General features: G+C 53.4%; 1 protein-coding gene and 1 long non-coding RNA gene across 3 annotated transcripts; both read right to left on the reverse strand.

The window, feature by feature from the left end:
• Positions 1–3,619: 3,619 nt before the first annotated feature.
• KLHDC8A (kelch domain containing 8A) lies at positions 3,620–18,319 on the reverse strand. The gene is made up of 7 exons (XM_027797127.2): positions 15,345–18,319; positions 10,863–10,927; positions 10,279–10,711; positions 8,544–8,708; positions 7,050–7,265; positions 6,564–6,665; positions 3,620–6,355 (listed from the first exon to the last, which is right to left on the reverse strand). Exons 3-7 carry the CDS (start codon positions 10,652–10,654, stop codon positions 6,162–6,164), a joined length of 1,053 nt encoding a protein of 350 aa, XP_027652928.2. The 5' UTR covers positions 10,655–10,711; positions 10,863–10,927; positions 15,345–18,319; the 3' UTR covers positions 3,620–6,161.
• Positions 18,320–20,416: 2,097 nt separating this feature from the next.
• On the reverse strand, positions 20,417–25,362 carry LOC114014205 (uncharacterized). Of its 2 annotated transcripts, none has more exons than XR_008749979.1 (3): positions 25,205–25,362; positions 21,772–21,941; positions 20,417–21,370 (listed from the first exon to the last, which is right to left on the reverse strand). It is a non-coding gene; the product is annotated as an uncharacterized LOC114014205 (long non-coding RNA). The 2 variants fall into 2 exon arrangements; XR_008749978.1 differs by lacking the exon at positions 25,205–25,362 and adding an exon at positions 22,524–22,703.
• Between the last annotated feature and the right edge of the window lie 397 nt (positions 25,363–25,759).

The raw sequence follows: 25,759 nt of genomic DNA on the forward strand, positions 1-25,759 counted from the left end.
ACAATCGCTAATCCATTCTCAAGATTGCTGACAAAAATTCTCCGAGGCAGGTCACATTTACTATGTATTTGGAAAAGAAAGCTGGGTTGAAACCTAGTTATTTTATATTCATTTGCTTTATTGCTAACAGGCCCCTTTGACCACCACCCACAACTTAAAGGCCTGGTTCAGCAAATGTGCTTTGACATCAACAGGTCTTCTATGCTGAGGTCTAAGCACACCCCCTAAATACACCACTGAATTGGCATCTAAATTGGTTTTCAGTGTCAGACGACACCAATAATCCTTGGGATGTGAGGTGAGATGAGATGAGGTGGACACTTCGCTGAATTCCCTGCCCCTGAAGAACAACCACCACCATTTGTTTTCAGCTGACCTTGGGAAACGCTACCCAATGCACCAGGGAAGCTACAGCCTGCTGAGGCCACCAGCTTCTGCGTGAGCAGGAGCAACCCCAGCCCCGGCAGCAGCTCCTCTGCACCCCAGCAGGGTGGCACGATGCAACCCAAGGTGGTGCAACGGGACCCGGTGTGTGTCCGTCGCCCACGGAGCTGGGGCAACGTGTGAATTCATGCAGGTACCTCCCTGAGCTCTCCTGAAGCAGTTCTGGCACGGCTGTGGCTCAGGCAGCAGTGCCTGTTGGAGGTGACAGTGGCCCACAGGTATGTGCTTTCATAACACGGGACAAACCCAGCCGTGGGCGCAGCCCGCGGGATAAGCCTGGGAGCTGCCGGCCGCCCAACCTGCTCACACAGTGGCAATTTTGTTGGCTCCCATCCCTCAGGAGCACCGCACAGCTGCAGGCTTTACCCTGGGGATGTACACACAGCCCGGTGTGCTGTCCTATGTAAACCTGGACCCGTGGACCAGCTTACAACACACTGTTGTACGTCTGTCTACATTAACACACAACTTCCCCCTCTGTGTATGGAGGCGCACAGAGAACCCCCACCCCCTTCTCCCAGCACGGGGTACCTCTGTGCCATGCCCACGGCTGAGCAGCCAGACCATTCCGGAGAAGAGAAGGGTTTGTCACCACCCCTGGCCCCGAGGAGTGGATGTCCACCCCACGCCGCTGCCAAAGCTCACCCACTGCTGCTGGCAGCTCCCATCAAAGGCCCCGTTCCACGGGGCTGGTTTGATCTCTGGGCTCGACCTCCCAGCTGAGGTTTTACCTTGTCCCTCCAGGCACAACAAGATCCATCAAGTATCAGTTTCAAAGATGGAAGCACTCAGCATCAGCTGCTGAAAAGCACAGGCAACATGCGTCTGGGGAAAGAAACTCCGCAGCGATCTAATCCCTGGAGATTCACTGCAGAGCTCAGGAGCTGCAGCAGCGTGAGCAAGAGCAGGATTCAAGCCCACAGATATTTCCTGGACTGACGCTGTGCAGTGGCATTAAAGACTATCTGCCTGGGGGACCCGAGAGCAGAATTCAGCTCTGTCACAGCTCCTGCCAGGTGCTTGGACTCGGAGGCAATGCCTGTTCGTGGGAACAAAATGCCGGAGGAGATGCCTAACATCCTTTTTGCATCAAGTGATTTGCTGGATCCTTATGCTATTAGCCGGGATCCCTGCACAATCCAAAATGGCATTTTGGAGCCAGCCTGCCGTCCCACCAGCATGGTCCATCACGCCTGGGCAGGGCAGACCCACCCCGGCTGTAGCAGGATGCCTGCCGGGAGGTGCTGGTCCAGCCTGGGCTCAGCCCATGGATGCCATCTGCCGTTCAGAGCACTGGCAGGAGAACGGGAGCGCATCCACCACCGCTCAGCCCGAACAAGCACGGCACTGCTTAAAAACAAACAACCCTACACACAGAGTCAGGGCGCATCTGATTCACCTCCCTGCTCCCCAGCCTTGGCTCACGGTGGCGTCTCCATCACCTGGAGGGCAGGCACAGCCCTTTTGTTTCAAACAAAAGCAGATTATCTCCCGCAGTCCCCGTTTCCCACAGGAACACCACAGAGAACGGCAGGATTCAAGGTGCAGTTTTAAGAACCATCTGTGGAGAGACTCAATCCTCCAGCTCAGCACGCTACAACTAGTCAATGCCACCATCAAGCCCGTAGAGATAACGAGGAAACTTGGAGGATTTCCCCTGCTTCTTGGAGGGGATCTCAAGCCACTAGAAGGGTTTTCCCCCAAGCTGAGAGCAGCCAGGGAAGAGCTGCGGGTTCTCAAAGGAGGCCAGGTGGCTGGCGAGAAGGTGGCTGTTGCTGGAGTCCCACAGTATCCCCTTCCAGTCTTCAGCGAGCCTAGAAGCGACTTTAACCTGGTGCTTCCTAACAGCTTGTTGCTGCCTGCTGGGCAGCCACCATCCCCACAGGGGACACGTCCTTGCCCCAGAGGAGATCCATGGATGAGCCCCCAGAGAGGTCCAGCAAGAGTGAGGAAGCCCAGGAGAGGGTGGGGGTCAGGACTGGCATCCACCAAGCCATTTTTGGGGTGCAGCGCAAGTGCTGTGGATAGGATGCATGCTTACCTCTGAGTCCCTGCTGTCAGGTTCCTTCTGCTTAGGGTCAGTCACACCACATCCATGGATGTCTGGAGTGGACACTCAGAGAGCTTGTGCCGGGGCAAGAGGCTGTAACATACTCTGCATTTTGAATTCTGGCTTGATTTCCCCTGGCCTCTGCAGCAATCTTATTAAATCTGTTAGTCTGTGATTAATTAGCAGAGTTCCTCCAGCCCCACCTTGGGCTGCTCTGCCACCCAGCAGAACAGCTCAGGAGCATGCTTCCAAGTTTGAAACCTCTTCCAGAAATAACTAAGGACCATTAGTTTGAACAGCCAGGTTCCCTCAGCGAGGGGCAGGCACTGGCAGAGCCCAGGAGGTCCCTGTGCCCCATCCGCGACCAGGCTGACGTCCAGCCACCAAAAGCCAGATCAGAGGGGCTGTACTGAGGGGGTGGGCTCCCCCAAGCAGAGCCCAGCACAGGGACAGGTCAGACCTACCCTCTAATCCTCACTTTTGCCACCGACCACATATTTAGGTGTAGGACTCATTTCCGCTGCCTGGTGACCTCTCTGTGTTTGCCAAGCCGTTTACGATCTGCTGGTGAAAAGCAAACAACATCATTGCTAGGGAAAGTGCTTCAGTTTTTCAGGCACAGAGGTCTCCGAGTGGGTGTTATCTGGAAGCACGGTGCGGCAGGGGCGTGCTGGAAGTGTCTGAAGTCTTGGCAGCTGCCTTTCCCAGCAGGTCTTGGGGAGCAGCCAGCAGACAGAGCAGGGGGAGGCTGCAGAACATGCTGGGGGTTGCAAGCAAGAGCTCACGGCTGCTTGGGAAGCCCCCCAGCCCCTGAAATGGGGACAGACATGGAAACAAACTCCTGAGAGAGCTGCTCAGGGTGGGAACTACACCTGGAAAAGTCCAAATGACATCTAGATTTCAAGCTCTTGTTAAAACTTAGCTCTGCATAGCACCACCATGGGGAAAAGGGCCCTCAGCCAGGAGCGGCCAGTGCCACAGAGCGACCTGCCGCTGGCTGGGGACACGGCAGCTCTGGGGACATAGCAGGGACCCTGTCTGGTGACCAGAGCTTGGGTTTCACTACAAAGGCAGCAGACCCGGATCTACTTCTGTCTATGCTGTGACTCAGAGAGCTTTTCTTTCTCTCCTTCTCTAAATGCTCGGCACATCCCTGCCTTTGATTATGGACTGTCTCCCCCCAGCCTTGTCCCCAGCCCGTGACATCTCTTCATTAAGTCCTAGAGCGGGTTTGCTCCCATGACGGTGCTTTGTCTGTCACTCTCTTCAGCCTTTCTGGAGGGAGAAAGCAAAGGATCAGCCTCCAGCTGTGCTGCAGCCAGACAAAAGGAGCGGATTCCTCCTCCCCTTGCTCCAGCTTAACAAAGCCAGCACAGTGGCACCAAACCCTAAGCCATGACCAGCGCGGCCTCGCCGCAATAAGCAGGGCTCAGGGCTAATGAGAAAGCAAGAGCAGAGGAGCAGCAGGCTGTGCTGTGTGTGGGAAAGGTTCCTTAAGGACAAAGGAAAACACTTCATTAATTGCTAGAGACTCTCGGCTGCGCGGAGGCAGCTGAAATGGAGATCTGCTGTGCCAGGAGACACGGGGTTTCTTCTAGAAGGGAAGGCTCCCCCTTTCCCTCCAAGCCTCCGCCATCCTCAAATTTTTACAGTTCAAAGGGATGTTTTATGAGCCTTCTGGGGTCAGGAGGCAGCACCCCCAGGGCTGCACGCGCAGAGAGGGATGCTCTTAGCACCTTCCCTCGGCTCTGCTAGACCCACCAGACCTTTAATCACCCAGGGATGCCATTAGACAGAAACGCCTGGCCCCAGTGCCCCGCTCACCATCCCTGCAGCCTCACCCCCCAGCACTTCTCACCCTGGAGCCCTCCCCAGTGGCACCATGTCAAGATCGTCCCCACTGGGCTCCGTGCTCCTCACCAGGGGCCTAAAGCACAACCCAGCACTGCTGTGACCTGCTCCACCACCCTGGCCGGAGCTGTGTATCTGCATCGGGGTAGAGCTCCTTTCTGCCGTTTGCTCTTTGCATTTCTACAACCTTCCAAAACACGATGCAAAAAACCCCAGCAAAGCACCAGGGCCACAGATGGGAACATGACAGAGGATGGGGACAGGCGCTGTTCTGCCAACATACGCAGCCAGAGACAAGCAGGTGGGATGTAAATCATTAGCGAGCGGGTTGGTGGTGGCAGAGTTGGTGCTTTTCCCCTTTCATCTGAGCTCCGCAGCATTTGGAGATCAGAGAGAGGGGACCGGGGAGCTGACAGGGCTGCGCTCCAAAGCAGCCACCCGCGACCCCCCCAGCACCGAGGGGCCGGAGGGCACCGGCCGGCTCCCACCGGGGCAGATGCAGCCGGTGGGGCCGGTCACTGCTCGCCTGGGGCATCCCGGGGCCGCAGCGACCCCCGCCCCCCCGGGCCGCCCCTGCCGTTGCCGCGGCCGCCGCACGGTGGCCCCGGTGCTCCGCAGCGCCCGGCACGGCCGAGCCCCCGGCGGCCGCCACCCCCTCCCCGCCGGGCACCGCTGGAAAGGGGGATGTGCCACCTCGGGAAGGAACAAGGGATGGGGCACGCACCACCGCGGTCCCCCCGCTCCCCGTTTTCAGTCTGGATCCCGTATTTTCACGCCATCACAAGCCCCAGAAGTGCGTAGCTGGGCTGCTCCAAGGGTTTTGCCGAAAAGAGCTTTTAATGGTGCAGCTGCTACAAGCTGGAATTGTAACCGGACGGCTCGGTCATCCCTCCCGGCAACTGCCCGGCAAGAGCAAAACCAGAGAGGGGGCAACAGCCAGGGGCTTCTAGCTTCACTGCCAGCAAAGCCACGGTCAAAGCCAGCCCCCAGAACCAGAGTTCAGTTCTGCTCCTCTCTCCCAGGGCTGACCAGGAGATCCTAAATCATCAAAAGGAGCTAAAACCCAGGTTGGAACATTGTAGGCTGAGGCCATCCCCACATGAAACCCAGCAAAGGCAGTATCTGTGCTAGTCCTGTGCCAAAAGTGAGGTCTTCCCTCTAACCAAAACAGTCCCTTGGGCATTCATCCCTCCCAGGAGCACCAGGAGCCCCTCACTCCAGCTTCTGCCAAAGCGACAGGCAGATGCTACAGGTTGGCAGGAAAAGCCTTGCTATGAAGGCAGAAGAACAATCCCCTGAATCTGGCTGCACGCTAGGAGTTTCCCTTGTTGCAAGCCAAGAGGATCCACGCAGGGAAGCACGCACAGATCCCAGGACGCTCTAAGAGGGCAACACCACACCGGTTCTCCCTGAGCTACCACCGACCTGTGGGGATACCCCTAACACCTCTGAACATGCCGCCTTTGGTAGTGGGTCAGGACGGTGGCAGGGAGACACTGCCCATGCCCCAGTCTCCAGCGTCCTTCCAGCTGGCAGGAGACACGGCACACCAGCGCTGCGAGCAGTTCCTTCATCTGGGTTTCCCCACAGAGCACTGAAGACCACCAGAGGGGACCCCTGGCCAAAGTGCTCTTCCCTCCATGGGGCTGGACCAGCAGTGCCTGGGATGGAGAGGAACAGCAGCCCTGTGGCTGCAGGCTCCAAAGCAGAGCCGAGCTGCCAGGGCAGTCTGGGTGGTGCTCACCAGCCTCAGCGCTGCCAGGACCTGCCCAGCACCACCACCACTGCTGCAGGGTCCTCCGCCGGCAGCAGCCAGCTAGGAATCGGAGAGGCAGAGGGCCTCCACGGCACTGCTCAGGCCCTGGCTCACCCCACCGATGGCCAGCAGGCAGTTGCGCACCACGATGCTGGAGCAGGCGCAGCGCGGGGTGGGCATGGGGGGCAGGCTCTCCCACTTGTTTTTCTCGGGGTGGAAGGCTTCTGTGGACTCCAGAACGGTCGGCTGGTTTCCTGCAAGCACAAATTGAGGCAGTAGGTCACCCAGGAAGCACCGGCAAGCATCCCTTGTCTGCTGTGGGACAGTGTCTGTGCTCTGGACCCCATCCCACTCTGGGGTCTGTTTTCCCTGCTCCCTCAGGCCAGCATCTCTCCTCTCTGTAATGATAACACGCGACTCACATATGCTTTTAAAGCGTTACCACCATCCCCAGTGCCTCACCTAGTCCCCCAGCCACGACAACTCTGCCTTTCAGGTAGCCAGCCACAAAGTCTGCTCGCCTTTTCTTCAGGTAGAGGGAACGCTCCATCTTCATCCAGCCACCTGGGAGGGACAGGACAGACTGGGTATTACAGGAGCATCCACCCCTGGGAAACCACCCGCCTCTCTGACCTACTTGCTTGTGGAAGTGCAGTTTTGCTGCTGTGCCTTGGGGTAACAAAACCCCAAAACAAAAAATGACACAGGGGCCAGCTTCCCCACCACCACGTCGGGAGGGAGCTGCTGAACCCAGCTGCCTCAGGACCACGGTCTGCTGCCTTGGCTTGTTAACCCTGACTGCAGGCTTTCCTCGTGGCGGAGCTCAAGGCACCAGCAGTCCCAGGACTCAGCAGATGAGAGCTCTGCGTTCTGCAAAGCCCCAAAGCCCAGCCTTATGTGCCACCCACCCTGCTCCTCTGTACAGGACAGAGCTGGGATGGCCCCCACCTTGTTCCATGTCAAACATGTCCACAGTCCTCATGAACTTGGGCTGCCGGTAGAGCCGTCCCTGCCGCAGGCCCCCCAGACTGAAGAGTTTGTCTTCTGTGGGCACGAAGCTGGAGAAGGCCCTTTTGTTGGGGATGTTGGGAAACTTGGTCCACGATCTGGTCTCCGTGTCAAAGACCTCGAAGGCGTTGACAGCGTACTTGGATTGCCTTCCACCTGGGGCAGGGGAGATGGAAAGGAAAGGGTCAGCTTGGCTCGTAGCGCAAAGCCAACGGCAGCAGGAACCAGAGGAGCCTCCTGGAGCAAGCTGGGAGCAAGAGAGCTGCTAGCCCCTATGATGTCCTCAGGTCTCAAGTCACTGGTGGGAGAGGCTGCTGAGCCAGGTAACTCCTCACTCTTGCACACCCTCTCCTTCAACTGCAGGTTCATGGCATGGAAACGCTTCATTTTTCAGCGCATCACACCCCTCCACACCGGCAGCAGCAGGTCGCTGGCACAGGAAGGTGTTTAGTATGCACCGATTAAATCAAGACAAATTCACAGCAGAGCAGGGATCAGCGCTCAGGGAGCCTTTGCAATTCAGATGAGTTCAGTGCCAGTGCAACCCAGCAAGCCCTGGCCTGGCTGCCAAGCTCCTGATGGAGCAGGAGAGCCAGAGCAGCTGCTGCCACCGCCACCAAAGATGCGCATTATTCTTCCACCCCTCAGACGCAGATGAATACAGCTATTCTCAGCTCAGATGCTCTCAGCGTGCCTTTGAAGGCAGAGCCTGTGCTCGCTATTGGGCCCACAAACTGTTTGCCAGCAGCAAGCAAACTGCAAAATAGATCAAAGAGTCTTTTCTGGTAACCCCTAAAGAAAGCCAGGGCTGTCTGGCCGTTCGAGCCATCGGGACTTCTGTGGTTTGATCCTGATATGCCACTTGGCGACAAGTGAACGGCAGCATTTCCCTGCCTTAGTTACCCTTTCCATAAAGTGAAACTTACGAAAATAGTCCCCTGCAAAAGGCTTAGTCCAGTGTTTCCCAGCTACAACAGGTCTTTCCTCTGCCAAAGGCAGACCCTTTGTGAAGCTGCAGGGTACTCTGCCGATATAAAACACATGGAAGTATTTTTACTCACTAGTTGAGGGCAAGGGCTGTTAGCGCAGTTGCAGGACTGCAAATTGAGGTGGCACAGATCAGCTGGACCCTCAGCTGCCAGCAGCCATGGATGGGCCTGGGACAGGGGAGGTCACTGGGACCTGCGAGCTCTGGGGGCATTCAAGGGTGCAAGGGGCTCTCGTGGGTGCTGGCTCGGGAGCTGTGAATCCAAACCCAGCACTAGCCCCACTCAAAACCTACAGCTGCAAGCCTGGTGGTTCTGAATGCGTGAGAAAGCAGGCAGTGATGGAGAAGAGCTTTCCCAAAAGACTCTTCCAGGGAGGTTTCTAAGTGCTCAGATCAAAGGAGCTGCTGCCCAAGGAAGAGTAGGAGGAGGCAGGACCGCTTCTTACCCAGCACGTAGATCTTGGTGCCTCGCAGGAAGGATGTGGCAGCGTACCTGGGTGTGGGCATGGCTGCCAGTGACACCCAGATGTCCTTGAGCATGTCGTAGTGCTGCAGGTAGTTGTGCGGCCGCAGGTCAGATCCCATCCCACCAGCCGCATAGACTCTGTAGTCTGGAGAGGGCCAAGAAGAGGGGGAAAAAAATAAAATAATCCCACGTTATTATAGGAAAGCATCAGAAATAGCCCCTTGCAAAAAGGCACGTGCCATCATATGGTGTGGACCAGAATTGTTCGCTCCTGCCCAGGCCCTGTGCATGTCCCGAGCTCCCATCCCCAGGGCAGAGGGGAACGCAGCATCCTTCTGGTCCCTGCAGGAATGCTGATGCTCTCCCCCATCAGTGGCTGCTGCTCCTCAGCTCAGCTCCTGCTTTGCCCCGCCGAGGTCTGGCACAGGATGGCAGCTCTGCCACCCAGACCAGAGGACCCAGAGCCAAGGCACTGAGGCTACTTGTTCCTCACCAAATCCCTAGCAGCCACATCCAACCTCTGGCTATCAGCAAACCTGGCTCTCCAAAACGGAGTCCCACCTGCACAGCACCCACGTTATCTCCTTCAACAAGCACTTCACAGACAAGATTCAGGAGAGCAGCGACAGCAGCCTTGCCCTTTGTGGGCAGCCTTACAAAGCAGCTGGAAAAGCAGAGCCCAGCCTGCGCGCTGCAAGGATTTGGGCAGCTATTTCTGTTCCCGGCCTCTCACACCAAACTGACCCTGCCATATCAGTCAAGCAAGCTTATACTCAGAGAGAAAAATCATCTCCAAGATGGTAAATATTATTTTTAAGCATTCCTTGATGGTAGCTTTTAAACCCACTTAAGCAAACAAACCAAGCAGCTTTCAAAGAAGCTGCCTGGAGATTAGATTCGTAATCCCGGGCACGGCGGAAAGCTGGCCGACCTCAGGCACGCTGCTTGGGAACACAACTCCCAGTCTCAGGCTTTTCAAAGCACGGGAGAGCATGCTAAAGGAAATCAATGCTCCGTGTCTCTGCTTAGAAATTAAAAAATGAGATGGGCTGATAAGGCAGAGCCTTGCAGCCGTTTAACAAGCCCTGTTCAAGGCAGTGGTTAAGCTTTCAGAGGGAGCTACACAGGAGCCCCCCACGAGGCCAGCTGCTTCCCCTCCTTGTACGATGGTTTGACCCCACCACCATGAAGCTGACTTTCTTCTGGCCAGTTCCGGGTTTGGACCAGAGATGTCTCTTCAAATCAAAGCTATTCCGCGGCTCTGAGACCTTCACCCTGGCTCTGCAGCTCAGCCACGTCCTCCCAGCCTGGCTGCACTCGGCCAGCAGCACTGTTCCTATTTTTCCAGGATCTGCAGCACACAAAGACCAGAATTTACTACAAAACCATGGAGAGGTTTTATTTGAGACCTTGGAGCTTGGGCCTGTCTGAAATACCCCCAGGTGCCAGCACAGCCACTGCTCTCACAGCTGCAGGGCTGATGGTACTGGGCAACCCCTGAGTTTAACTGGATGCCTACAGAAGAGTCATCTTTAGCAGGTGGGATATGACAAATACTTCTAGAAGCCCAGAAAAGGTTTTGGAGAACAATGTAACAGTGTGCCATTGCCCAGAGAGCTTCTGTGCCTGATGCATCAGCCGATGCTAACCCTGCCCACCCCACCACCATCCCACCCTGCCCTGGGAGGGCACAGCAGGGACAGAACCCTCCTTGCCTTTTGCAGTCACCGAGATGCCCATGGCTGCCTCTCTCAGCGAGTTCCTCTTCTTCCACTTGCCCTCATCTATGTTGTACATCTCCACTATCTTCAGCGGCATCTGATTCACTCCAACCCCTCCTATCACCATGATCCTCTTGCCCAAGGTGACCACGGCCACCCCTGCTCGGGCCGTGGGCATGGCCGGCAGCGAGGTCCACTGGTCAGCCTCGGGGGAGTAGACCTCGAAGCAGTCCATGGGGACACCGTTGTCATCGCAGCCCCCGATGGCAAACACCTGCCCGCCGGCTTCCACCAGTGTCGAGTAGACCCTGCTGCTTGGGAGCGGGGCGAGGGTTTTCCACTGGAAATCTTTGGTATTAGCTACCTCCATGGTGGCTGCTGCGGCGAGGCAGCATCGGTCCCGGCCCAAGGGAGGGGGCTGGCTATGCTGCAAAACAGAGCAGGGAAGTGCCAGGGAAAAATAAGGGAGAAACACGAAGTGCAAATACCCACCCTGCCCCTTCAGGATGCAGGGCAGGGAGCTGAGCATCCCCCATCCCCTCTGCCACCCCCTGACACAGAGCATCAGTGACCGGTACCTCTCATTGCGTCTCCATTAATCCTGCAGTTCCAGATCGGCTTCAAGCTCACGCCAAGACTGATCCTAAAAATAAAACAAAACAAAAGAGGGAGGAAGGAGAGGAAAAAAAAAAAAAAAAAAAAAGGCAAGAGAGGTTGGAGTCAGTTTGTTATCCTGTTTCCTGAGCATCCCCGCCCCCAAGCGACATTCAAACTGAGGAGGCTGCAAGCTGTCTGCTCACTTCCCTGGCTGTCCTCCTGCCTGCTGGAGAACTTTTCCTTGCATCCTCCTTCTCTGACCTGATTATTCCTCCTGACCCCTGTGTACGTCCTCAGGCAGAACCTGGGGAGAACCTGCCCCAGGAATCCCCGGCTGGGGAAGGCGAAAGCCAGCACTCCCTCTCCAGCCCCACACTGCGGAGCTGTAAGGGATCCAGAGAGCATCTGCGGAGCTGTAAGGGATCCAGCCCAGCAGGGAGAGGCACAAGCTCTTGCTGGAAACCCACGGTCTTTTTTCATTCCTTCTCTCGGAAAGGCCTTTAAGCACGCAGATGAGATTAATTAGCGCAGGAGGACAGAGAGAGGACAAACAGAAAGGAACAAAGGCAGGGGCTTGCTCGCTCACCCAGCATGGAATAAGGTGCGTTTCACACTGAGCAACCTCACCTGCACTGCGTAACTGGAGTTGTTTAACAATTGCCCTTAAAACAAAGTAAGATTTATCTGTGCCCTTGCAGACGCAGCCTCTCCCAGCACACGCTGCCTGCACAAGCCTTCGGAGGCAGGACTGTAGGGCAGAGTGAGCAGTTGCCAAGAAAACCCAAAGAAGGCAAACTCCTGGCCGAGCGCCGCTCTGGTCTAGGACAGCATCATTCCTTCTTTTCCCCATGCACAGACGCCTGAGACTTTTCCCTGTGGGTGCTGAGGTCCCACCGAGCCCCTGGTAAAGAGCTTCCCTGGCAGCAGAGCAGGGCTCTGCTCCTGGACCCACATCCCTGCCCCCTGGACCCACATCCCTGCCCCCTGGCTGACAGCCAGCCCAGGGCCAGTGCCTCAGCCCACTCGCTGCTTGCGGGTGTTTTTTCTTCTGATACAGCAGTGGGGATGTGGGATGGGATGCAAAGAGCCAACTTTCTCTCTCCTAAGACACCCAAGCACAAATAAAGCAACGAACTAGTACAGCCCTTGGGTTTCTTAAGGGGATGGACTCCCTTCTCCCAAAAAGGAGAACCAGACTTGTTTCCTGCTGCTTCATCTGGAGCAGAGAGAAAACAAGTGGGCTTTGCAAAACTCCCTGACCCATGAACAGGTCATCTCCACTCTGAACCCCACCGCCTTGCCCTGCCACAGTGCTTACTCCCCAGGTCTGACCACAGCCCTTCAGCTCTGGGAGCCCTCTGACAGCCAGAGCAGACAGCCTGTAGCTTAGCAACAGCCACCTACAGCGCCTTCATCATCCGAGTGGGTATCCTGATGCTTTCCGGGGACCACAGCGTGAGGCAATGAGGCAGATCCCCCTGGAAGGGGAGAAGCCCTGGGATGCACCAGGCTGCTCGCAGGGCAGATCCACACGGGCTGTTGCTGCTGTACCCCAGACTCATCCTGCATGCGGCACACCACGTTATTGCTTCTGTAAATTCATGCCTGTCGGGTAAGCAGGGAGACAGAGGTGGCCCTTGGACCAGAGCCAGGGTGTTTGCGGTTATCTCAGACAGCTACAGTGCAGCATCCCCACAAACTCCTCATCTCTGCCTCGGGGCTGAGCCTGCAGGGCCCATCTGAAGGGAAGATCCGTTTCCATGGTCATGTTACTTCCTACATCTCCTCTGAAAGTGTGAATTAGAGGAGGCTGATGGAAAAGCATCAGTGAAACAGGTCCCCAACAGCTGGATCGAGCACCATCAAAAGTCTCTTCATGTAAATCTGAGCTGGCATGGGAACTGATCAATTCAAACAGGGCTGTTTATTTTTAACTTATTCTCCCAAATACATTTCAGTAGTTAGCTAAACATCAGTTATTGCATAAAGAACGTGGTTCATAAACTCATGGATGCTCCTTGGGCTGTAACCCTCCAGCAGCAGGACCCAGCACAGGCACATGCGCACATCCCCGGTACAAAGGAACACAAAAGCAATGATGAAAAGCAGCAGCAAGTCAAGCCACACTGTGCCTCTCCCCAGCAGCAGAGGAGAAAGGGACAAGCAGCAGACCTGCTCACCAGCTGTTGGTCTCCCTTCCCTTCAATGCCTTGTCATCCGATGTGCATCACCACCCGCCACCCGACCAGCTCAGGTGGGTTTGTCTTGGCAGTTTAAGCATCTCTGGACTATTCCTTTCATGAATAGTTTATTCCCTTTCCAGGCGAATTTCATGCACTACCATGACAAGTTCAGCACGGGCCAGCAAATTAGAAAAGCAGAGCCAGCTCCTATTTCCAGGAGCATGACAAATTTGCATCCTGACCTCCGAGAAGTAATTTTCCTGCCCTGTGCCTCCATTTCTTCAATGAAAAAACGCAGATGAGACACAATCAGCATCACTCAAATGTCTGACAGAAGCAGAAACTCACGGCTGGTGCCAGACAGTTTCTCGGCTGTCATTAAGGCTATCCAAAACTGAAGCATAATTGTCTAAAATAAATTTCTTTTTCAACATACCAGCACACAGTGCTATTCAAAGCACTTGGAGATGGCTGCATATTTCTGTGGAGTGCTGGGCAGGTCCTTCATGAGAACAGGCAAAGACCTGCAAATTCAGCCCAGCTGTGGTCCAGAGAGCCACCATGCAGCAGCAGCAGCAGCAGCAACACAAGGCTCTGCATCAATTCAGCTGCCTTAGCATACAAATAACTTGCTATTCTTCTCTTTCATGCTCTTTAAAGAAAATCAAGGTCAGTCTGAAGCACTGTACCCACACCCTTTGTCTCTGCCTCTCCAGCATCACCTGGATCTCAGCGGGAAGCAATGCCAGCACTGCACCGTAGGAGCTGGGAGCTGCCAAAATGTGCTGACCCAACACCCCCGTGCGCTGCAGCCACGCTCTCCTCCCAGGCAGAGGGAATTATCACTTAATTATACCACACAAATTGGAAGCATTAACATTTTTTTCTTCAACGGCTACATTAAAATCGAAATGCATGGTAATTGCTTTGCTATCGGAGGAGATGGCAGGCACGGTGCTGAGCCCACTCTGGTGCCCAGCTCTGACTCCTGCAGGAGAGAAACCCTTGTTTCAACAGCTCAGCACCCACACACACACCCCGAGGGGCTTTGCCAAGAGGCTGTGGAGCACAGCTGGGCAGGGAGAGCCCTGCAGCACCCACCGGCAGGGTGACAGGGCTCAGGTGGGAGAGCAGGACCCCTGGGTGAGCTCCCCGTGTTGCAGCACCCAGGTGCTCCCTCCAAGGAGAGGCCACTCCTCACCTCACAGGTTACATTGGGCTCATTTTAAAGAGCCCCTGGTTTAGTGGCATTTATTACCTGCAACGATTTGTGATTTATAAGAGATATGTGCTGGTGGGTGTTGAAGTGATAGACGGGCTGAACAGGGAGAGAGATCTCAGGATCTCAGCGCTTGGTGCTGCGGACTGTGGCTGCTTTCCCTCTCCTTCCTTTCTCACCTCTCTCCAGGATTTAGAAGTTTTGCCACTCCAGGTTGGAATTCTGGAATTCCCTCAGCTGCAGAGGGTCAGCACACAACCCCGCCGGAGGCAAAACCTCCACCCTTCAGCCATCAGGGTGTTCTTCAAGCTGATGCACGACCCTCAATATCGCATCGCACAAGCGGAGTGAAAAGGGGTCCTATTTACACCTCTCCGAATTAAAGGAAATGCAAAAAGGCCCCAGAAGATGAAAAGCCACGGAGATACTCCCAAATTCCTCATTTCAATACTCATGCTGAAGATATCCACCCTGAGACATCAGTGTACTCCCAGCCACACTTACACACTCACTCCAGGGAGGGGGACAGGGCTAGAAACAGGGAGAGACCCCTAATCCTCACTCAGCCCGAGGCAGATACAACTCCGTGCGAACTGATGCTATATCATGTTTGTCCAACTGACCCCAACAAGCCTCCAGCATTTCTGCAGCCCCAGCAAAGGATCCCGGCTGTGCCTTGCAGAGCATCACCCGCCCAAACCCTCACCTCAGGGGCACCACAAAGATCCAGGAGACCACCATGCTTTTTCCTGGCATCCCACCACAACTTCACCTGAGCCGTACCCAGTGACCCGCAGCTTCGCTGACTTCAGTAGCATGATCCCAGATTCCCATCAGCGGATCTGGGGATGGGTCAGACCCAGGATGCCTGCCACAGCCCCACCAGGAGCTGCGCTGCCAGAACATCACCGCCCCCCAGATTGTCTGCCAGTTGCCAGACGCCCACATGTCCCTTGCTGTCACCAGGAGCAGGTTAAGACAGAGATGCAGCCAGCCACCAGCCTGACAGAGAAGCCTATTAGAGAAACCACCACCTTGGGAGAAAAAGCTCTTGTACTCACCTAAATGTCCCACCAGATAAGCACGGGGCAGTCCTGCCAAGTGCCAGCCAACACAAGGAAAAGGCTGCAAAGCTGAGCTGAAAGCAGCCCGACATCCAGCCAGCATCGCTAGCCAGAGCGGTGACGGTTCCCACTGCTCTGAGGACGGGCGTCACAGGAGAGGCAGGAACAGGGGCAACAACATGCTGGAAATAGCACACAAAAACAGAGAAGAAATCACAGCTCCTGCTCCTCAGCACCAGGCAGGAGTGAGCAGCTTCATTTCAGCTCTGTCTTGGCTGCCTGTACTCTATTGAGTAAGAGCAGGGAGAGATGACACAGCACAGGCTTGAAGACAGTTAAAAGGGATTCGGTGCAGGGAGGCCCTTGCTGTCCCGAAGAGCAGTCACGGTACAAGGCTGGGGGGGACACAGAAAGGAGATCCCCAGGAATTTCACCTGCTGCCAAGGGTGCCAGGCACAGTCCAGCTCTGCCCTGCCTGCCTGCTCCTGGCTCTCCTCCCTGCGCAATTCCAAGTTACACCAGCACTCGGGTGCTTTCCCGGTGCTGCTTCAGGCTCAGGATCCAATGCCTGGTTTGGAGAAGGGACCAGCCCCTGGGAAGCATCAGTCCCCTGTGGCTCAGCGTTTCTGCTCCCAGACCACCCACCGTTGCTCGCCTGCTCCCAGGAGCAGGGATGGAGAAGGCGAGAGGTGCCAGCTGTGGGATGCGCAGGATGCTGTGCACAGGGCCCAAGCACACCATGCACAGGATGCTCGCCGGGGACCCTCATACCTGCTCTGCTGGGAGTTGAGCTGAAGCTCCCTGCTGGGCTGGGTGCTCAGGTCACCCACACAGGGAAGCTGCTGGTAGAGCTGGGACCCCCCACCCACCTGCCCCTCCTCAAAACCCTAACAACAGTAACCACTTGCAGCTGGAGCTGCCCTGGTGTCACATCCTATATCGGCCAGAATCAAGGATTTTCAGCAAGTGATGAGAAAGGAGGGGAAATGGGGTGGTAATTTTCTATGAGAAAGGAGGGGAAACACGGTGATAATTTTCTTTATGCTGTTTTCACCTGCACTGGAAGTTAGCAGGATACAGGGCATCTCAAACAACACCTTGAAAAAGTTTCAGCTGTGGAAGCAGCACCCAAACCTCCCCATTAATCACTACAATTGAAGTGAGCTGCTTTTCCTTCTAGATATGTATAAATGTCATGGTGCAGCCACCTTTTCCACTCTCAGATAAACGTTAGCACAGTACAAAGAGGCCCTGTGGGCTCAGATACCAATCCCTGCTGTAAATCAGGGAATTTATTTCTTCCTTATTCCAGTGAAGACACAGCCAACAAGAATCACAACATTCACAGGGGCAGATGTTCCAGGAGGCTCTAAGTCCATATTTTCCCCCCTCTCAGCACTCTGAAGGGAGCCATAAATCCCTCTCCCAGGGATAAGGCTGATTTCTCTGCTACCCAAAGATTTTTCAGAGGAGCCCAGAACCCCATCATATAATAGTCCAGATTGCTCAGCACCCCCACAGGCTTTTCTCAAATCCTCACCGCTTATTCATGGTTCTGAGCAGAACCAGGGTCTTTGGAAGAGTCTGGCACCTTTGTAACCCCCCCAGCACGGGAGAAGCCTGAGCTCCCATCGCAAACGCCCGCTCTCCTGCAGGGTCCTGCAAAACCAAGAGCTGCTGTGGTCACCTGCAGCAGGGTGCTACGTGACCCAGCCTAACACTGCTTCTTGGTGACCCTCAGAGCAAGCTACAGACAGCCTTTCCATAGACAGTCCTCACCCACAAGGTCATATAATACCAAAGTCTTGGTTTTGAAATTACTCCAACTTTTAAACAGACAAGGCTTTTTAAAAATCACCTCTGAAAACCAGGGACTCTGGTGCCTTTACTTCTCCCCTTGTTCAAACCCTGGCAGCTGAGGCTTTAAACAGAACATGCATGAAATGTTCAGTCTGGTATTTCTGACCTCTCTTCACACTGAATCAAGTTTCCTTGCCATAGTAACAGCTACCCAGAAAAAAAACAACAACAAAAAAATCCACTAGTTCCCTGCAAATTACCCAGCTGGCAAAAGGAAAGAGAAAAAACATTGCAATTATAAGAGAATTAATTGTACCAAACAAAGAAAAAGCAGCAGCACTCACAAGCAGCTTGTTTCATTTCTTCTGTTCTGAGCATCCCTCTTTGCAGACATAAGGAGGTGCAGTCTGAAGGCGAAGACAGCAGGCTGCGACCGATGTGACCTCCTCCCCAGCTTCACCCCGTCCCCCCATTACCAGTCCCTTGAGATCATTTCCAGCCTCATCATGCCAAAAGCAATTTCCTGCAGTTGCTAATAGGAGGAAGGCAGAGAGGTCGTGGAAAGAAATATTCCATGGCTTACGGCACGGCAATCGTGCATCAGAAGGATGCCAGGAGCTTTAGCAGGCTACAGGACAGAGACAAAAGCAGTTTCTTTTTTTGGCACTCATTAGCACAGGGAAAGAGCCCAGACCATCCTTTTGTCCCCGGGTGGGCTGAAGAATCAGAAGAACAAGGCAAGATTTGTTCACACCACAGTCTGTCTCAAGGGAGAGAGTTATAATTCCATCAAGGGAAGAGAAAACCCACCTGCGAGACTGAAGCGCACCCCTTCCCTGGTCCAATTCCCACCAGCATCCTGCATCTCCTCCCTTGCCCCCAAAGGCTGCCTCTGCTCTGCACAAACAGCTTCTCTTGCACGGGTCAAACACAGAAGGTCTTTTTCCAGCCCTGCAGCCTCGCTGGTTATGTTTATAAAGGTCCTGTTACTCTGTATTTAGGCTGCATCCCTCCGGAGGGAATGTAAAGAGCTCGGGCCAGACCTCAGCTGGGGGTAGCTCATGGCACACCCCCATCACTGTCGGCTGCCTCAGCTGCCGGGGCCTGCTCTGGGAGAAAGGCTGAAAAAACGGGATTTAGGGACTACTGGGGGAGTAAAAAGGAAAGGAAAAAAAAAAAAAAAAAAAGGAACACCCCACCCCCCTCCTTAACCCACTTCTTTTGGGGGAAACACAAACTCAAAGCTTTGTTTCTGGTTGCTTATTAAAAGCCTGGCCTGACAGCAGGAGAAAGCCATCCTCCTCCGAAGCATCCTCCAAAGCATCCCCCCCCCCTCCCCCCCCCCCAGGCATAACCCACTGACCTCCATCAAGAAACTCCCTCCCTCCTGCCAGGATGGCTCGGGAAGCTCGGATGTACTCACAGCTCCTGGGAAACCGTGCTGAGTCCAGGTGGAGCATGGCTCTCTGCTCCAAACACTCTTCCACTTCAACACCCAAATCCTCGGTGCCCACCAAGCATCCCCCTCCTCCCCTGCTCCCTCCGTCCCTCCCTGCACCCCGCAGCACTGCCGAGGGGGATGCGAGCAGCACTGGGAGCAGCCAGGGTTGGGAGGGCTGCGTGGGAGGGATGCGAGGAGAGAAAAAAAAAAAAAATCAGCATAAATCCAGCAGCCCTAATCTTCACCCTCCCGAATATGTAGGACAATTAAGAGGGAGAGTGTTTCCCCATCTGGTCTTTTCCTCGGTGCTAGCAGGCAGGGGTGTGCGTGCGTGCGTGTGTGTACACACTGCGTTACAAGACCCATACTTCAGCCTTTTATGGCTCCCCAGGCTCGCACAGGGTGTTCCCTAACGGGGGCTCTCCCTGCCTGCAAAACCAAAACAGATTGATGAGAAAAAAGAAGGGAGTTACAGCTAAAAAGCGGGAGCTGCCCCAGGGAGGAGGCAGAGGGAAGGGCTGGGGGGCTGCCCCAAGCTGGGTCCCGGTCACGGCTGGGAGCTGGGGGACCCCACACTGCTCAGGGAGAGAAAAGCCCAGCGCTGGTGTGGGCATCGGATGGACACGCACCCCACGGGCACTCACCGTGTGGAAAACAAGGACGCAGCGGGGGCAGCTCAGGCAGCAGCAGCCCCAGAGCTTCTGCTCACCTCGCTCGGAGGCTGCAGAGACAGCGGTGGGATGTAGCACCCTTTGGGGTCCCATTTCCCAGCCCGCTGCTCATGCTGGGCTTTCACTTCCCTGACCCACTTCTCCACTCTTCTAAAAGTGTTGCAGAATAACTTTGCCGAAAAAACATTTCTAAGCAAAAGAGAAAGATCCTTTCAACACATCTTCCATCGAGCCTCAGAGCTCCTCCCCAGAGATGCGCTTGCAGATGTTTCTAATCCTTCAGGACCCCCCTGAACTCTGAACATCCTTGACACCCCCAGGGATGCCTTCTCCTTTCGGCACTGTGCTCACACAGCTGTGACCACCGGCTCAGCATGACTCGGGGCACGGCTGGTCCCCGTGCAGCAGCATCAGGTGCTCCAGCACCCAACAGCCTTCGAAGCTGCAGCTTCCAGAGCTGGAAGAGGCTTCCGTTTCCATGTCAGAGGGACTCGTGCCTCCAACACTCTTGTCCCTGCAGCCCCGACCAGTGACAGTCCCCAGAGGAGGTGTCAGGCTGAGCCCTGGCTTGCAGAAGCCCCCAGAGTTGACCCCAAGTTCAGCCCTGTAGCAATCCAGGCAGGGTTTATTCTTGCTGATAGTTCAAGCTGGTGGAGATGGGAAGCTATCTGAAAGCAGCTCTAGCCATAAAATAAGAAAAGTGAGGAAATCAACAAGAAGTTGAGTCAAATGACTCTACATAAAGCAAATTCTCATCTCCTATCAGCTATTTTAATCTCCTGTTAGCTTTCCGTTGGGAGGATTCAATTTGCATTTAAATAAAAACCTCAAGCACAGGGCCAATCTAACATTAAGATGTTTATTACAAAAGCATTCTCTTCTTCAGAAATTTTAAAAGACCCCATCAAACTGGATTTTAACAGGGGAGCTATTAGCAGTCTGGCATTATTGGACACTTAGTATTTGTAAGTTATTATTATTTACCAGACTGTTTATAGATGAGTCCAGGCAGCTGGTGAGCAAGGTTTCCAGCAAGCTTGCAAGCTCCTTGCTTACAACCCAGAAGGTTTAAAAAAAAAAAAAAAGAGAGAGAGAGAAAAAAAACCACAAAAGGTCTTCTCCTCAACCCACTGAAGAACTGACTACAGAAAGCTCATTTCCATGGGGGGAGGAAAGGGGAAGCTGGTGAGATGTGCTGGTCCTCAAGGCATAGGGGAGCTCCTCTCCATCCCCATGCTGAACTCGTGCTGGGCACCAGCTCAAAGCTGCCTGATGCTGGGTGACCTTTCTGGGTGATGGTGGGGAAGGGGCTGTGACAGACTGCAGGTGGCCCTGGCAACCGCGTTACGCTGTGGGTTCCACTTTAAAATCAGCCATAAGCTGTGGTTTACAGAACCCACTGAAACCACGCAGCAGGTGGCTGTTTCAAACCGTTTTGGAGCTCCTGGGCTCAGGACACTGGGGGACACTTTGGGGCCCGGGCTCAGGACACCGGGTTTGACCCCAGGTGGGTTTTTGGTTGGTTGGTTTAAATCTGGGGGAGGGTTGGGGGTAGAGGGTGTTGGGTAGGTTTTTTTATGGGCTTTTTTTGGGTGTGTACGCATAGTTTTGGCTTTTTACATAGTTTTGGCTTTTTACGTTGCTGTTTGATCTCGAGCCCTTCATCTCATTTTCATTTTCCCTCCTGATTTTTGTCTGCCCATTTCACCTGTTGCTTCATGCCTGTGGTTGGGCTCCCCACACTGCGTGTACAGCACTCAGTGAGTGGGGTGCTGGGGTCAGCTGGGGCCCCGGGCCGGCAGCAGAAACATGATGGATTGTGATAAAATGATGGATGATGATAAAATAGGGAGCAGAGATGGCGTGGCCCTGACAGGGCTCTGCCAGGAAGCCTTGATAATCCTCATAGTCCTATATATCTGATGCTAATAATTTATTAAAACACTCTTTCATCTTCATAAGCATTTAATTCACCCAATTAAGAACAAAACAACAAAGGAACTCCAAAAAAAAACAAACCCTCATTGACCTTTCACTGGCCAGCATCATTTCTTAGATGAATGCATGCAGCCTTACCTTCCCACGACGAACAGTCTGCACCACGTCAACATCTGCAAAAGATGAAATGAGAGATGAAGGCGGGGGAGGAGGGCAAGTTTAAATTGGACAAAAGCATGGAGACAGGTACAGCAGCTTGGCCACAAAGCCCCAGGTGTTCCATCCCTGCCTGCCGACTTGCCTGCTGGATGAGTCAGACCTGACAGGCTGGAAAATAACTGTCTGTCTCGGAAGGATGGAGCTTATGCAATGCACTACAGAGACCCGAGCCCTGGTACAAAGGCAGGCGTTGGCTTCGCTCAGCAGATGCTTTTTGAGCAGTGAGAATTGCACAGCCCTACGCACCGGTGGCCACTGAGCCCTTCCCACCGCGCAGGACTGGTGCTGGGAGGGAGGGAGGGAGGGATGCACGCTGCTACCCACCACCACCACGCATCAGGAAAGCGGAGTTTACCTTCCTCCCGATGGCATCTTTTCCCGGCAGCGCCTTGCTTGCCACTTAAGGAGACCTCCCAGGATATCTCGAGGGATGTGTAAGACAAGAAAGGCCCAGGGATGTTCCAGATTTGTGCCTCAAAAAGGAGAGCTTTTCCAGGCTGCTTGGAAATGATAAAGGAGGTGTCACTGTTTAAGGAAGAAAAAAAAAAAAAAAAAAGTCCTGAAAACCTGTAGCAGTTTCCTGCAATTCAACATCTGTTTCCATGGGAACAGCAGGAGAGTTGCAGTAATTCCTGCAGATTACACAAATAAACCAAACAGGAACATTTTATTTCCCTTTTTCTCACCTGCATCCCTTCAGGTTGAGCCAACTCCATCCAACGAGCACTCTTGACCCAACCGCTTCTCCTCAGCGTTTGGGAAAGGCACATTGGACTGCAGTTAGCAGGCCAGGAGGTAATAAAATAGGGGGGACGCAGAAAAAACCACCCCCAGAAGCCCAGTAAAAGGCTTTTCTTTTAGCAGAGATCAGGATCTTGTAGATAAAGGGGAAAAACATGCACAAAGACCAAGACCTACCCATGCACAGCTGACCATGGGAGACCATGCTTTGGCACAAGCAGTGGACAGCAATGCAAGGGGACTGACTGGAGACAGCAGTCTTGTCACTTCTTCCAGACATTTGGCAACCTGACAGTTAATTAACTAGTTAATTAATTAATTCTCCCTCCTGCAGGGCCCTGAGCTGACTACAGTGCAGATAGTCACCTTAATATGCGGAGACAGGAGCTGAGAGCTTCAGGATCTCTCAATCAGAATATTTAACCCACGGGGAGAAGTCCACCAGCTGTGCCTGCCCATTTGACAAACACAGAGAGACATAATTTCAGGACAGACAGGCGCTTTGAGAAGACAGTTGCTGGGAAGAAAAAAACCAAACCAAACCAAAACAAAACGAAAGAAACTCCACCCGCACGCACAAAAATTAGCTACAGTTTGCAGAATTTCATCAGCGGCATGAAAGAGCTTTAAGCTGTCTAACTAGTTAGGCTATGGATGCATCTGGCTTTGCATGAGTTTTATACAAACAAAACATCAGTCTATGTTTATATACAACTGGGAAAAAAAGCTGTTTGTTCTCAGGAAAAGTGTTTATGCGAGATGTAGCAGGGCTGGGAACCATCTCCAGACGTGGGTACCAGAATACTGGGATAAAGCAGGTGTTTGCTGGTATCACGAGCTGCATCTCTTCCATGCTCACTAAGAGAGCATCTATCATAAAGGAAGATCCCATCTGCCTTCCCGATCCATCTGATAAGAGTCAATATATTCCAGGGCAGGGTACAAAGTGCCTTGGGTTTGCCACAGAGTGCATCCAGAGCAAGAAAAGGGACTTGGAACGGTGGCGTTTTGTTCTCCAGCCTTCAAAGGAAGCGAGGGTTAATCATTCATGAACCAGGCAGCGATAAGAGACAACAGCGAGCTGTGTAAAGAATGGATTTGAAAGGGGGATGTGGGTAAAAAACGTGAGTGTATAATTCCGATTTTCTATAAAAGAAATAATATTTTAATAGATTTTGGTGAATTAACTCCTAATCTTCCCCGAATTTTTTCATTTAAACCGCAGAGAACATTGTTTTTCTTTCCTTTGGGGGTTAAATGTTGAAGCATTTTGTGCTTCAGAAAGGAAAAAAAAGAGACCCCTTTGAAAATGAAATGCTTTCAGAAGTCACGAGGCTTTGTTTCAAAGGTTGCCATAATGAAACGCTTCCATTCCTCTGAATTTTTCTCTTTGTTGTGTTGATCCCAAAGCGAAGTTCACAGGCAAATGTATTAATGTGTAACAATGTACTTTTACCCAATTCTCCCTGGATTAAGCAGTCCTATTCTTGGCTCAGTCACATGAGGCTTTTGTGACGAGTCACTGAACCCCCCCACGTCCATCCGCAGGGATTCATTCCTAACTTGGCTGGACCCCGGCAAGCACCTCTGGCCAGCATCTCCCTTCTGCGTGCCCCTGCTCCTTACACACCGGCTGCAAAATTGCTTCTGCATCCCCGAGATCTTAAAAACCATGTTTGCACGTAGCTAAAGGCCAGCAATGCCAAGGGAAGCGATGAGTGGATGCTGAGCTGCTCGGATAGCTGCAAGAGCAGAGGAACAGCATCCCCAGGAAGAACAAGGCAGGTGCAGAAGGAAGAGGAGATGGTCTCGCCCATCTGACCAAGCCTTGTCTTCCACAGCTCCCACTCCCCAAACCACCTCCCAGCCCCAGCTGCTGCCCATCCTGGCGTGTCTCGGAACAAACAGAGATGTGTTACAGGAAAGTTGATTATAATTGACCTCGGTGCTACAGCACTTCTGCTAGTCCCTATTTAGCATCCATTTTGCTGTCATTACTCTCCCAGAGCTATTTCTGCCAAGCGTAGATCCTTGCTGACATGTCTCTAGCGGAGAAGGCTGCAATGCATAAAATTAGACGTGGGGGAAACAGCTTCCGAGAGCAACCTGCCAGCCACCCGCGGGGGCCGGGGCAGCAGGGAAGGCGCGAGATGCCCCCCCAACCCGAGCTGCAGGGCCGGGGTTAGCTGTTCAGCTGGGGGAGGTGGGTGCTAACGGGATGTCAGCTCCTCAGGAATCCTATCCACACCTTCAAGGGAACTTCAGAAAGCAGGGGAAGAGGGGCTGGGGGCAAAGACTGAGAAGTGAGACAGTTCAGGCCAGAAGAGGAAAAACACTGCAGAACAGCAACCAGAACAAATATTTTCTCTGCTGCCATATGATTCTCCTTTAGGTCTAGAGATGCCACATGTGGAAGGTGCAAATCCCCATGAGTGATGTGCTCCTTAAATCCCACCCTCCTGGAGTTCTCTTTTATGGGGAAGAATGGAAATACACGTGGGTTTTCTACCTCCTGGATAAAAAGGAAATTCCAGACCGAACCATTTAATTTAAATCCCTCCTTTAGGGTAAGATCTTCTAGCTCAGTTTTAAGTATCATCATCTTTCCTCAGCAGATGATGCCACATGCAGATTTCATCCTCTGTGTCAATCACTGGAACTGGGTTAAGACACAGAGCCGTCCCCACCCCAATCCCACTGGGACACAAGCAACCTTTGCCAAGTTTAGCAATCTACTGCTGGAAGCTCCCACTGGCACGTGAGCCATTAGCACGCCTTGCACTTGTTGTAAGGGCTCACAACCCTGTCAAACAGATTTAAAGAAAAGCCTATCAGTGCCCCTAGGCACTAGCATGTTATTAAACACAAACCTTTTACGGTTATGCCTGCTATAACATCCGAATTTCCAAGCACTGGCAGTTTCAGCAAGTCCATTCCTCCAACAGCCAAATGCAAGGAACTTCCCGAGGAGGGGTGAAGCCTTCAGCAGTCCAGGAACCCGGCACCCTCTTTTCTTCCTCTAAATTCCCAGATATAGCAAGACCTACCTGAAATTGCACCGAGCTGAGCTAGATTTGTTTGCCAGATTAACCGATCTCACACGCTTCAGGCTCAAGAGCAAACATCTGTGATCCCTGGCATTAAGCGGGGCTGCATTAATGGTGATGATTTGCTTCCAGCCACTGGGAAACCAGTGCAAGCTGCAGACACAGCAGGGCTGGGTGCCCTGTGAGGTCCAGCGCTGTAAATCTTGTTGTGACCTCTTAAATCACGGGATGCCGTAAGCGTAAAGTCATTTTACATTAAAAAAAAAAAAAAAAAAATCAATCCCATCACCTAACATAATGCCTTGCCGCCACACTAGTTTTAGAGCAGAACAGTTAATTATTGTTCATTACCTCTGTCAAAATAAAGTGGATCCAGACCTCACACTTGCCAACTAAAACCAGACAAAGTCTGGAACCTCTGGGGAGGCAGTTCTGTCCTCTCCCATGTGTCTTCCTAATGGCAAATAGAGCCAAACCCAGCAGGCAGAGCCTCCCTAATCCAATATGCTGTAGGAAATAGATTTTTGAAAGGACCGAGTGCTTCTATTTTTCCAA

The sequence above is a fragment of the Falco peregrinus genome, chromosome 16 (genome assembly GCF_023634155.1).
Source record: "Falco peregrinus isolate bFalPer1 chromosome 16, bFalPer1.pri, whole genome shotgun sequence".
Taxonomy (NCBI): domain Eukaryota; kingdom Metazoa; phylum Chordata; class Aves; order Falconiformes; family Falconidae; genus Falco; species Falco peregrinus.